General features: G+C 49.5%; 1 protein-coding gene across 1 annotated transcript in view; it reads left to right on the top strand.

The window, feature by feature from the left end:
* Positions 1-10,461, top strand: part of PLXNB1 (plexin B1) — a 39,347-nt gene extending 28,886 nt beyond the window's left edge. The window contains exons 23-36 of the mRNA XM_035903831.1: positions 742-959; positions 1,158-1,336; positions 2,103-2,169; positions 2,730-2,876; positions 3,317-3,494; positions 5,040-5,143; positions 5,792-5,876; positions 6,610-6,776; positions 7,830-7,990; positions 8,239-8,386; positions 9,107-9,171; positions 9,262-9,337; positions 9,743-9,817; positions 10,357-10,461. Coding sequence (XP_035759724.1) covers positions 742-959; positions 1,158-1,336; positions 2,103-2,169; positions 2,730-2,876; positions 3,317-3,494; positions 5,040-5,143; positions 5,792-5,876; positions 6,610-6,776; positions 7,830-7,990; positions 8,239-8,386; positions 9,107-9,171; positions 9,262-9,337; positions 9,743-9,817; positions 10,357-10,461 — 1,775 coding nt within the window. The remainder of the gene's footprint in view (positions 1-741; positions 960-1,157; positions 1,337-2,102; positions 2,170-2,729; positions 2,877-3,316; positions 3,495-5,039; positions 5,144-5,791; positions 5,877-6,609; positions 6,777-7,829; positions 7,991-8,238; positions 8,387-9,106; positions 9,172-9,261; positions 9,338-9,742; positions 9,818-10,356) is intronic.
* Positions 10,462-13,685: the final 3,224 nt, after the last annotated feature.

Below are 13,685 nucleotides of genomic sequence, written 5' to 3'. Positions count from 1 at the left end.
CATACTTGTTTGGGCAGCTCAGAACAGGCAATAATTTTCTCCTGTGCTAATGTGTTGAAACAGATAGCCAAATTCTTCCATTTTTAATTCTCTTTAATTCAGAGCACAGTGATCTATACTGACCCCTCTGATTCTCCAGTTCATCCTCCAGACTCAGATGAAGAGCTAAAGGTCAAGACAGCGCACTTGGAAAGACCTTAAGGACAGCTAGGCCAGTCTGTGTAGGGCAAGTTGAATTGCATCCCATATTCTGGGCCCACAAACCTTGTACTTCAGCTGCTTACAGCTGTGAGCCCTTCCTTGTGTGGGAGACCTGGGGCTCTAAAACTGTGCAGGAGACTTGGGTTGTAATCTCCCACCAATGTGGGAAGCAGTGAGTGAGGAGCAGGACATCTCTAATACTCTGTCTCTGATGTGGGTAATGCCTGTAACTGCAGATCTGTGCTGAACAATGGCTTCCTCTTTATAAAGCTGGAAGCCCGCCCTCAACTGTAAATGAATAATCACCAAGTTCGCCTTCTGGTTCCTTCCCAAGTCTGGAAGCTTCCTAAAGCCATTTCTCCCAGTGCCTACTCTAGTTTTAGATGTTCTAGCAATGGGACCCCAATGGGCCTCTTCCCGACAGGACATATCCTTCCTCAGTCCCATCCTGCTGGCCCTAGTTTTTGCACTCGCCTCATGCTCTGCACCATCAGTTGTCTGATCGTGCAGTCAACCTCATGGGCATTTTTTTTCCCTCAGACCTGATGACTGAGATGATGGATCTCACAAGTGACCTTGTGGGCACAGGAATCCCCTTCTTGGACTACAAGTCCTATGCAGAGCGCATTTTCTTCCCGGGCCACCGTGAGTCACCACTGCAAAGGGACCTGGACATCCCTGAGTGCCGGCGGCAAACTGTGGAGCAGGGCTTGGTCCAGCTCTCTAACCTGCTCAACAGCAAGCTCTTCCTCACCAAGGTAATGTCCCTTTCTCTACGTGCAGCCTGCTGTGGGGTCAGGCCCACATCACTGGCAGCTGGTGCCAGGAAGCAGGCAGCGTCTGTTGAAGTTCATTCCTGAATAGCCCCCTGCAGCACCACTTCTTCCAAGAGCCAGCAACTATGACTGCTGTGTTTTCAGCAGATTCACACACTGGCTTATCTCTCTCCCCACCAGTTCATCCACACTCTGGAAATCCAACGCACTTTCTCTCCGAGAGACCGGGCTTATGTGGCATCGTTGCTCACTGTGTCGCTGCACGGGAAGCTGGAGTACTTCACTGACATCCTCAAAACACTCCTGAATGACCTTGTGGAGCAGTACGTGGCCAAGAACCCCAAGCTGATGCTGCGGAGGTGAGTGAGCCAGCTGTGGTCCCACTGCTAGCTACCCAAGGGGACAGAGCCTTTCTGCCCAGCTGGCAAGCTCTGAAATTCCTGCGAGTAGGATAACATCATGGCTTGGGCTGCAGCTGTGAGACCAGTGTGTGTCCAGACAACATGCATCAAACGGGAGGCAGCAGTAACAATGATACCTCTTTCCCCAGTCGGCAATTGGCAGGGAAAATAGCAGGAAAGGTGTGAAAAGAGTAAGGAGCTAGAGTTTCCCGCCCCAAATTCCCCCTCTTTTGAAGCTGCTGTACATTGTCTCTTCTTGTGTTCAGGTACTAGGGCTCTGCCAAGTCTGCTAAGCTCACTTTGCTATTTAGAGGTCCCTGGACTCACAATTATGCCATGTTTGGAAGCTAAACTGAAATATCTCCTGTGTTTGGATCCCCTCCTGTCTGGTCCATCCTTCTGATCTGAACAAATTTCCCTTGTTTGAGACCTACAGAGGCTTTCCTCAATCCCCTGCTTGCCTGTCTCTCCACTTCTGTAATTTGGTGCCTCCTTCAGGCTGAAAAGTGCCTTAGATAAATGGTATCAAAAGCATTAACCTTACTGGTCTCTAAAGTCCTCTCTTTTTTTTCTCCACCCCACCCACCCCCTGCCCCGGCCCCTTTCTCCCTTAATCCTCTATCGTCATTTAGTGTGCTCTGTTCTCAAGGGGAGTGATCTTTGCCTCCAAATCCCTCCTTGCTGTGCACCATATTCCTGTGACCAACCTCATGCTCTCTTTCAGGACAGAAACAGTGGTAGAGAAGCTGTTAACGAACTGGATGTCGATCTGCCTGTATGCGTTTGTGAGGGTAAGCTTTTTGTCCCTTTGTGGCGTAGAGGGTACAGCCACAGCTTTGCTTTGTGCCTCGCTCATAGCTGAAATATAATGCCAGAGTCATTCTGTATTTCAGGGTGGGAATGAGAGAGCTGGGCTGCTCACTGGGGAGAGGAATGCTTAAATCAGCTTTAATACCACTCAGGGTTTCCAGGATGTCTTGCCAGATCATGGGTGGCTCAGTGTAGATCCTTTATCTTGAGACACGCTGGCCATAGGCATGGGAAGAACAGATTCTGATCGAATTCCTTTCCTGGAGAGGGGGTGGCAAGGAGAGTCTCTCAAATTAGTGACGCGGAAGCAGAGCAATGCCTCAGTCTTGTTTATCCTCCTGGTATTTAGCCCGTGCACTTTCCTTGTGCACAGAGCAGGAGCTGTCAGCAGAGTCTCTGTCTTTGCATGCTGTGGCTTAGCTGCTGTATCCTCAGTCCTGCTTCTCCTCTGCTTGGGTGTCCATATTTGCAAGCTATTGGGCTCTGCTGGGAGGAGGAAGCTGAATTTCTCTCAGGTGAAACTCCTTCCTTTCTGTGTCAGGACTCTGTTGGGGAGCCACTTTACATGCTGTTTCGAGGAATCAAGCACCAGGTGGACAAAGGGCCAGTCGACTGGGTGACAGGGAAAGCCAAATATACCCTAAATGACAACCGCCTTTTGAGAGAGGACTTGGAGTACCGGACTCTGGTAAGCACCAAATCTTTTGTTCCCTCTGAGCTTGAGATGGGACAGGGCTGAATGTCTCCTATTATTGAGGCAAAAGCGCAGCGTCCTGCTTCTGTCTGCTGGGAGAGAGGTTTATCCCACCAGCACAACTCCATAGCACTTTTGCCCTAGGCTGGTAGGAGCCATCACCACAGTAATCTGGTGTGTGTGCTGTGCTCTTCGCCTAGAAATAAGGGGATGAAATTGCTGATGGCACATGAAAGTCCCTCCCCAACACTGTTGAAACGGCTTCCATTTCTTGACACAAGACTGAGAACACATCTATGAGGTTTTCCTTCCTGAAACTCTTCCAGTGAAAGGGCTAGCTGTTAACGTGCCTTAATGCCAACTATCAAGGGTGTAAATGTGTCAGATGTAATCTTATCAGCTGAGTAGCTGCAACCTTTTCTTTTCTTTCTCAGACCTTAAACGCTTTGACACAAGCAGGAGTTGCTGCAGGAGGGGCAGAAGACTCCCAAGGGATTTCTGCAAAAGTGCTAGACTGTGACACCATAACACAGGTGAAGGAGAAAATCCTAGATCAGATCTATAAAGGGACGCCGTACTGTCACCGGCCAGACCCAGACACCCTGGACCTCGGTGAGCAGAACTCCTTGGTGCCAAAACTCAGTGAGGAAGTGGTCATGTTATCTGTGCGCAGCACCCTGGCTTGCATGACATTTGTTGTTCTTTGCTGAGTGTGCAGAGTCACTGCCCAAGGATCTTGCACTCCAGCTGGACCCAACAGGGCATGATGCAGGAAAGAGGCTAATAGCAAGAGGTAGGGGTGGGGAAAGAACCAATTGGGTCCAGCCCCTTCCATTTCACGGTGTTCTTTGCCAGACTTTGGACCATGGCAATGGCTTGGGCAAGGGGACATGGGGGGTGGGGGGTTGGGGGGGTGGGGGGGCAGGGAAAAAAAGCATGGAGAATGTGTAGGAGGGGAGGACGATCTGAGTGCGGTGCAGAGATGCTCTTCCTGCCACTGAAGTCAATGGCAGCATCTCAGTAACATACGTCAGGGAGGATTTTGCCCACAGTGGTTAATGAAAAGTTGAACTTAACATTGAGAGGGAAGCCGCTCAGTTTTCCGTCTTCTTCATTCTTTGGCTGTTGCTGAATAGTGATGACATTTATAGATGAGCAGGTACTGGGGGAGTAACAGGACTATGGGCACATATTTGTGGTTTGGACCACCTGCTTGAAGAGTCAAAATCTGACAGAATTCCTAGGAACTTGGCAAGTGTCAGATGAGAGACCCGGGTGGCCAAGCAACTGTCTGTCCCTGTGCTCTAGGAGACTGTCCTGTGGCTGTAGGACTCTGTGTTGTTACAGGTTCTTGCTCAGATTATGCTGTCTGTGAAACAGCATGGTTAAAGGTTAACCAGGTTCAATGGGTATGTAACAAGGGATATGGCAGGTCAAAGCAAGGCAGTGATCTCGCAGGTGCTGTGCTCCGAGGCAGGACCACTACTAGAACCAGATTTTGCTGTTCACTCTCCAGGAGAATGTGGAAATAACAGGGATGAGTACAAAGAACTTTGAATTATCCTGGGGATGGAAAGAAAACCTGAAAGGGTTTAAGAGCTTAACGTCTTCAGCTTGTTGAAGAGAAGGCTGATATGTGACTCAATGCTTTTATAAATGGAGAAAAATATCTGACATTAAAGACTTTCTGGCCTTAAGTTCTGAGAGTCTACAGACTTTTCTGTTAATCCTCTTCCTTCAAGGTGGTGGATAGACTGAACTGGCAAATCATGCCCCTTTTTGTTCAGGAGAGTCAAACCTGAAGTGGTCTCTGAAAAGCTGCAGAAGATAATTTTGTTATTTGATAACTGGGTAAAAAACCTAAGTGACAGTAGATGCAAAGGATTTATGTGCAAAAAATTTATCCTAGGTGAGTTTACGTACACAAATGGTTTGGATGCGTGCATCATGACAGTGTGTCTGTGGGAACTTTCTCCTGTTCCCTGGCTGTTGGGCTGATGAACTCCCAGCCCTCCCATGATGCTGATGTATCTTGATCGTTAGTCTTCTCTGGCATAGAGTTCCACTAGTTCAGGTTGAAGCACAACAGACTCTGATTCAGAGATGCCTCAAGTTAATAGTTTTTCTTTTCGTTTTTCTGTGTTTTAATGGATGTAGAGTGGAGATCAGGGCTGGCAGGCCATCTCATACTGTCCGATGAGGATGTGACATCCGTGGTTCAAGGAACTTGGAAACGCCTGAACACTCTTCAGCATTACAAGGTCAGAACTCAGTCTGCTATTGTCTTGTCTCTCCTCATCTACACACTGTTATGCTCTCTTTGTGGCTCTGGCTCTTGGTGGATCACTGTCAAAGTTCGGAGCTTTCTTGCAGCAGAATATTCAAATTAAGTCAGTGCTGTGGCTTGCACTCTGACTTCAATAAGCGTAGTCTCCTCCTTAACCTGTACCTGAGACATGAGCAGGTGTAGAGCTTGGAAGGAGATGCACAAGTTCATGCGTGGTGGCTGTTGCAATGAAGGCGATGCTGCTGGATCTGTTAATGTTCCAGTCCAAAGCAGTTTGGAGGTGATGGCGCACTGATCTGTGAAGTAGCTTCTAGGAATGGAAAGAAGGTTTTTATAACCACCATGCACCAATGTGTCAAACCTTGCTGCAGCATGTTCTAGATGTGAATGACCTCATTCCCCGAGTATTATCATTTTCATCACACTTTGCACATCAGTTTTTTAATTGGTACAAACAAGATTCTCCCACCATCAGGAAGGACAGTGGTGGTGCCCCAAAAATCCCTGTTTCTGTCCCTATTTCTAGTAATGGTATAGTCTGTTTTGGTCTACAAGCACTTGCCTGTTGTGCTGATGAGAAACATGTCATTTGTTTTGAATGTCGATTTTTGCTTGTGTGCAGGTGCCTGACGGAGCAACGGTAGCACTAGTCCCACGCCTGACCAAGCACATCCATAGGGAGAATCAGGATTACATCCCAGGAGAGAGTGAGTTTGTCCTGTTCTCACAAAACTATTTTATAGCACTTACCAGTTAGTGGGACAAGTCTCTTGCTGTAGCTCCAGCTTGATGCTGCTATAGAAGGCTGATGCGTGATTTGGACCCTCACAGGATTGTCAGAAAATTGAAACCTTGGGCAGGTGAGATGAGAGAAAAGCAAAAAAGTGCAAGAGTGGAGGAAAGCCAGGCCAGACGTGAAAATGCAGGATAAGCATAGTGCTCTAGTTCTGATGCTCTAGGGATGAACGCAGTCTGCAACTTGTAGGAATCTTAATACCCTCAGGTGCTGAGTGTGGCCCGAGGGTGGCGATGGGACACGAGGCAGTTACCTTACTGCCTGGCAGAGCAAACAGCTCCATGGATATTCCTGTGGCCCAAGGGACAATAGCTACAGGCTGCAGCTTAACAGGATCAAATTGGATGTGGAAAAAAAACTTCAGCAAAAGGGTGGTGCAGCCCTGGAACAGACCACTGGGGTTGGGGTGGGGATCTCTGTCTGGAGAAGTTTCCAAGACCTTGAAGGTTTTGGGTGGACAAAGGCAACCTGCTGTAGTGCTAGCAACAGTTGTACTCTGTGCAGAAGGCTGGATAGAGACTTCCAGAGGTTCCTTCCCATTTGTGTTTCTATCATATTGTGAAATCTTGCTTCCTTGGGGCTCACTTGGCCAAGCTCTACTGTGAGAGAACTGATGCTCATCTGTAAACAATTGCTTGTTTTAGAAACACCAATGCTGGAAGATGCAGATGAAGGTGGGATCAAACTCTGGCACCTGGTAAAACCAACAGAAGAGCCAGAGCTTCCCAAGCATCGGCGTGGGAGCTTAAGAGATCGGGAGCGAGCCAAGGCAATCCCAGAGATCTACCTGACACGTCTACTCTCAATGAAGGTGAGAAGAAGCACAGGTTGTGTTGTGCTTGGGATCTTGCCTTTCTTCTTATCCCTTGGCAGACTGCAGGGATGTGTATGAAGATGAAGAGCTCCTTTGCCTGGGTTGATGCACGTGCTGGTTGTTTCCCCTCTGATCCCAGCACTGCAGTGCCAAACTTCTACTCCTACTGATGAGCTAAGTTTTGCAGAGCCTCAAGGAGTGAGAAATGGTTTTATCCCTGTGTCTACCCCACGTTTGTCTTTGTGTGTCCCACAGAAAAAAGCAGGTACCCTGTGCTTTGCAGCAGAGTTTCTTTGACAGCAGCACCCACTGGGCTGCCATGTCTGTTCACCTTCCACCCCAGCCAGGGCCAAGAAGATAGCTGCAGCAAGATGATGTTAATAGTACACGCCAGCAATGAACAGTTTCAGCTGCAGTCATAAATCAGGCATAGCGCTTGCTCACATTCTCCTTTTTGCTTTATTCGTGTGTCATTGTTAAAAAATTGACCCAGGAACTTGCCCCCCTGTTCTGTTCTCAAGAAAGGATTGGCTTTTGGCATCCAGGTTCCCCAGAAATGACCTGCTTGCAGTAGTACCATTCCTCAAGGGACAGCCCAGGCACTTTGCCAGGCAGTGCCTGTGTTCCTCCCACGTTTACTGAACTTCCTCTTGCTGCTGAGCAAACCCCTTCTCCTTGTTCCTGTCTGGCTGAATACAGCTGCCGGCAGCCAACAGTCCCCCTCCACCAGGCAGTCTCCACGGTTCAGTGCTGTTCCATTATGTTGCAAGCTCTCTCCCTGGTAGTGATCCCCTTTACCTGCAGTGGCTCTGACTACATCGGACCCCCCCTCTGCGTTTTGCTTTGTTCATGAGCTTCTCCTTGGCCTCTGTTCCAGAAACAACTGGGGCCTCCTTTCTCCTTTGCCGCTCCCTGCAGCGGAGGGGAGATGGCTTTGGACCGGTGAGCGGGGGTTGCTGAGCAGCAGAGGGTAACCTCTCATCCGCATGAGGCCTGGGCTCTCCGCTCTCCTCTGCCTGTGCTGACTCTGTCCTGCTCGATTCTCCACAGGGCACTCTGCAGAAGTTTGTGGATGACTTGTTCCAGGTGATCCTCAGTACCAACCGCCCTGTCCCTCTGGCAGTCAAATACTTCTTTGACCTGTTGGATGAGCAGGCAATACACTATGGGATTGCAGACCCTGAGACCATCCATATCTGGAAGACAAACAGGTACAGTGTTCCTGCAGGCTCTGGAGGAGGCACTGCAAAGCTGCCTAGATCACTTGCAAAGTGACAGCCACCTTTGCCTACTGAGGAGGGAGGAGGAAAATAGGAGTGCAAGGCAGCAGAGCGTGGTGTGAAAAAGCTGCTTTTGCTGGGAGGGCAAAGCTGGGAAATGCAGTAATGTACAGAATATCTTTCAGCACCATAGCCACCACCTTTGCTGATATCCTGTTGCACTTCTCTCTTCTCTGCAGCCTGCCCCTGCGGTTCTGGATCAACATCATCAAGAATCCCCAGTTTGTTTTTGATGTGCAGACCTCGGATAACGTAGATGCTGTGCTCCTGGTCATTGCACAGACCTTCATGGACTCCTGTACAATAGCTGACCATAAGTTAGGGCGGGTAAGTACAGAGGGAGAAGGGAGCATGGTTGGCACAGACAGTTGAGCAGTGCCGCCCCAGGAAGGCAATAATGTTTACGTGGCACCACTGGGAGAGTAGACCAGGCCGATCCTTGCTCCCATGTGCCACTGGAGCACTGGAGAGTGATGGAAATCCTGGGAAGAGAGGAGGGAGGAGCTGAGTCTGTTTACCACACAGAAGAATTTGTTGAGGGGTGCTCTTTATTTACACCTTACAGCTACCTGGGGGACAGAGCTACGCTCTACCTGGCTGTGGCAGACAGTGTAAGTCACAGGATGCATCTTGGGAGATTCAGGCTCACCATGAGAAAAACTTTTCACCACCACTACTCACCCTGTGCTGAGGGTGGAACGCTCCCGCACAGGTCACCAGGGATGGGATGGGTGGATCTCTGGAGGATTTTGGGAATCAGCTATGAAAAGCTATAGCCAGTGTGATCTCATATGGGTGATCACCCGGCTCCAAGTGGAAGGCTGGGCTAGGGATCCCAGAGGTCCCTTCACCAACACATCTCATCGTTCCTCAGACTGCATTACTAGAAGGGAGCCTGGTATTTGAAGTGCCTCTCCATGCAGAGGACAAACATTCCCAATACTGAATGAATGACAGAAAATAGCAGTGATGGTGTTACCTGCTAAGGTTAGTCCACAGCATGACAAAGGAGCTTTTTGTAATCAAATCTGGTTTTGGATGTTCAAGGACTCTCCAATCAATAAGCTGCTCTATGCCCGGGACATTCCTCGCTACAAGCAGATGGTGGAAAGGTAAGCGATGAATGTGAGGTGTCGTAGTTTAAGCAGTAAGGAGGAGGCTAGGAGGAGCAATACGCTGATTGCCTGTGTATCACTGTATAGGTACTATGCAGACATTCGTCAGACCATCTCTGCCAGCGACCAGGAGATGAACTCTGCCCTGGCTGAGCTATCACGGGTAAATAAAATTATTTCAGAAGTCACCCTGGCCCCTCACCTGTGCATCTAAGAGGAAGTTAGTAATGCAAAGACAAGATATTCCAGCTGAGAGTGTGGTGCTGCTCAGACATGCTGACCATTCCCAGTGGCTGCTCTGCTTTGTGGCACCACCGGGAGGGTGATGGTCTGCCCAGTCAGCACTGAAGAGAAAAGCACAGTCAAGGATTCAGGGCAAGGAGTACATGTGATTGATTTTTTTTTTTTTTTTTTTTTTTTTTTTTCCTTTGCTAGGAACCATTGATGAATTCCCTTTCCTGTTGCTTTGTGCAACAGACATGTTTCCTAATGAGTTGTGGGGATGCAGAACTTAGAAGAACAATTGCTAGGTGTCTCACAATTTTGTCTAACTTCCTCTCTTATTCAGAATTACTCAGGTGACCTCAATTCCCTGGTGGCTCTACACGAACTGTACAAATACATCAATAAGTACTATGACCAGGTGAGTGTGTTTCCAGCAGGTATGAACATGCCCGTCTCTTTTTACCATCCAATCAAAAAACCTCCAAAAATTAATAATTAAGAGCAACCAGACTATTACAACTGTGTGTATTGTTTCATTGGCATGCGTAACTTCCGTGTCGTAACTTTGCTTTACTCTTATCAAAGAGGGAAGGAGGAGATCACAAAAAGGGACTTCTCTCTAACTTGGATGCTGTTGGGATTTCACGTACACTTCTTTTTTTTGATTCCGGTATCCAAATACTCTATTTAAAACCAAAATGCAGTTAGTTCAGATTCATTTACTGAATATATCATTTTCAGGTGAGAAGATTAGCATTCTTTTTGCAAGTTTGTAAGTTAATAGGACAAATCTAGAATACTTATTTTGTAGTTAATTGGAGATGAATTATTACGTACCTACTCTAGTCTTGAGCACGCCAGATTCCAGCATGGGGCTCTCCACTGTGCATGGAGCTGAGCTGGTTGACAGTGTTGTGTGCTGGAGAAAGGCTGCCAGTGAGCTCTGTCTCGTTGCAGATCATTACTGCCTTGGAAGAAGACCCCACGGCACAGAAGATGCAGCTCGGATATAGACTACAACAGATTGCAGCAGCTGTGGAGAATAAAGTCACAGACTTGTGACAGGAGCAGACAGACTGCTCTCCCCTGGCTGAATGGGGACAGTGCTCGTCCTAGCTATACACAGGGTGTCCTGCTGCCATTGGAACCAGACTCTCCAAGGAACCCGCGGGTGACATGAACAGGGATGGCCAAGGCAGTACAAAGTACAAGCGTCCTTGCATCTCAGAGAATATTTTTTTACAGTTTCTTCTTTTTAAAAGTAAAACAAAACAAACAAAAAAAACCAACCCAGCGAACTTTGGTTTTCCTCTGGCAGACTGTCAGGAGGACCACACAGCTCCTTCCTACAGATGTTACGTGAATGTGCCAAGTTTCCGAACAACGTTGTTGAAAAGCCAGGTGACAACACCGAGCACTGTGTCTGTGGAGTCCTCGGCCTTGCATGGATGCCCTTGCCAGTGCTGGGAGACTCCCCTGCTGCAGCCGCTCACTTCAGCGGGGACGCAGGGAGCTTTCCCCAGGCTGACAGCGGTGCTAACCTCTGTCCCCAGCTAGCGAGCACTCCTGCAGTATCCCACCTGAGAAACTTTCTTGCAGCCATGTCCCCACCAGTTCTGGATGTTGGATGTCGAAAGGAGAGCGTCCGATGGCGAAGGTCTCTCGCTCGCCAGTGTTCTGGTCTCTGACAGGTCGTGCGTGACACCTGCTTGGATGCAGCGTGCTCACCAGCACGTGCGCTTGCCCAGGGCCCTACTGTAAATGGACAGCACCCCCTCACCCTTTCCCTCAGGACAAATTCAGTGTGTGAGAGTCGCTGCCTGGCTCGCCTCCGTCTCCACTGACCCAGCTCGGGATCCGTCTTCCTGGTTCCTTCTGGTCAGAGGTTGCCCTGCTCTTTGGAAAAGCACAACAAATGCCTTGTGCCACTTCCCCTTCCTCCGGTGTCTAGCTGTTCTGCTGCTCTGAACTGGACTTGTAAATACCCTCAGAAAGTTAATGTATTTAAATGCTAAAGGAGAATGTTTAATTTTGTGGCTTTGAGACAAAGCTTTCCTTGGAGAAGTATCTCTGTGCACTTCTACTGACAAACGTCTGTCAGCACTGGAGCAAAGTTTTCTCCACTGCTTTGTCTGCAGGAATAACTGGTAGATGTCTCCGTTGTCGTAACAGCAGCTTGCTTTTCCCTGCAGCTCAGTTCAAGGCTTAGCTGTGTGCTCTTCTGTTAGGCTTGCCTTACACCTTACTCACAGCTTCACTTCCCAGACTCTCCTGTTGTGGCACATAGAAGGGTTATTTGGTGAACTGTGAACTCAAGGAAGCCGTGAAGCACAACTGCGTTGTTCCCAAGGAGCATCAGGTGTCCTGCAAATAGGAACGATTCGTGCAAGGAAGGAGAGGCTGGCGCAGGCACCAGCACGGTTCGCTGCCAGCTGTCACTGGGCAGCTCCCTCCTTGTGAACAGAGCACTCTGCCCTTCTGGGAGCAAATTCCCGTTTATAAGGGTGCCCTACTCGTTCTCACCCTCTGCTGCTAATTCCACGCTGATGTCCTGCGTGCCCAGGGCAGGTAGACAGGTCTGACTCCCCTGTTACTTCCCTGAGGTGGTGACTATGCAGGCCAGGAGGGACCAGAGCTAAAACAGGGCAGGATCATGTCCCTACCTCTCTTTACATTGCAGATGGCAGTAATTCCAGGCCTATCAGATCAGCCCTGTGGCTTTGTGCGAGTGCTGCACAGTTGCAAAACTGTTCTCTGAGCAATATAACAACAAGCAAATGCTGGCCTCTCTCCCTACAAAGCCGTCTCTCTCCCGTAACCCTCTCTCAGCAGTATTCCCAGGCACCCTGTGTGCCCAGAGTACGGCCAGCATCCCTGCACCACCTCCTGCTCCCATCCCGCTGTACAGAGCAGCAAGTGAGCTAGCTGGCTGCTGCCAGACAGAAAGTGGGGGAAGAGATTGCCTCTCTTCCCCCAGGCGGGCACCAGTTTGGGTCTTGCTCCTGCCTGACCACCCATTTCCACAAAACTTATGGGAACTTAGCATCTCTGAAACCTCTGTCTCGACCAAACCCGATTGAATCGGCCCAAAAAAAGCTGGGTGGAGGAAAGGACTGGCAGATGGGAAAAAGCAGATAGAATGCACATTAGTAAAGCCCGTTCCCCGAGGAACGGCAGGAGGTGATTCCTTGGTTTGAGGCAGGTGCAGGTGTAGCGGCAGAGTCGCGTTGTCCCCTTGTGCGTTGACGGATGGACCTTCTGTCCCGGGCAGCGAGGTGTAGTCTGTGGCCTCTCCAGCTCGCTGCGTGTCTGCCAGGAGCCACAGGCTCTCTGCTGGATTTATGGCTCTGCAGACTGTTTGTGTCTGCCCCTGTTTTTGCAGAATTATCTCTGCGCTTTCCCAGAACAGGGTGGCTTGGGGCTTAATTCTGGATCACGTTGGCAAAGGGAGGAGGGCTTGGTGGCTCTCCTGGAATCGTGGTGACGGGAGCCCCGGTGTCACTGCTGAGGGCACAGCCTCTGCCCACGTGGCTGACTTTGGCCATGGGGTTAAGGGGGCTCCGCATCCCCTTTGCTTCTCAGTGGCTCTCCTGGCTGTTTCTCTGAGTGTGTCTGTGAAAGTCTGCTTTTATTAGAGCAATAATCAAGACTTAAAAATAGAGCTAAATGTAAGTGACTTAAATTTAACATCCTGAGCTTGTCCTTGCATAGCCATACAGGAGGCGCTGCCCAGCGCAGGGGCAGTGAGGGCAGAAAGCTGGTAGTGCCCATCTCCTCCCATCCGTCTGTCCCTGGCGTTCCAGACACCGGCATCCTCCTCCCCTGCGGACACGCACTGAAGGCCCCTCGGCTGGGATCAGCTTGGGTGTTCAGGCATGGCCCCTGTCCTCTCCGTCCGTGCCCCTCTCCTGTGGCAAAATCCATTACTACGACAGGGTTCCGTTGTATTTAAATTTGCACAAAACAGGTTTTATTATGAAATTCCCTCTTGTGGGGAAGACTGACTTATTTATTTCTCGCGATCCTTCCAAGTTTCTTCCAGTCTCTGCCTGATTCCATGACCAGCTCGTCAGATGCTCTGGAGACAAACGTCCCTTCTCAAGGATGGAGAATCTTCTCTTGGACGTTCCTGTTTTCTTACAGGTAGCGAGTTCTGTGGGCACCAGCCGAGAGTGCCCCGCCACAGCAACCATTCCCCTTCTGCAGGACACAAAGCGTGCAGCAAGGGGATGTCTCTGCTTTGATCATACTCTCAGAAAGATGATGTTCTTGAATGGCAGGCGCTA

Source organism: Egretta garzetta, unplaced genomic scaffold (genome assembly GCF_000687185.1).
Source record: "Egretta garzetta isolate BGI_Z169 unplaced genomic scaffold, ASM68718v1 scaffold91, whole genome shotgun sequence".
NCBI lineage: Eukaryota > Metazoa > Chordata > Aves > Pelecaniformes > Ardeidae > Egretta > Egretta garzetta.
The sequence above is the reverse complement of the archived record's forward strand: the minus strand, read 5'-3'. Positions and strand labels throughout refer to the sequence as shown.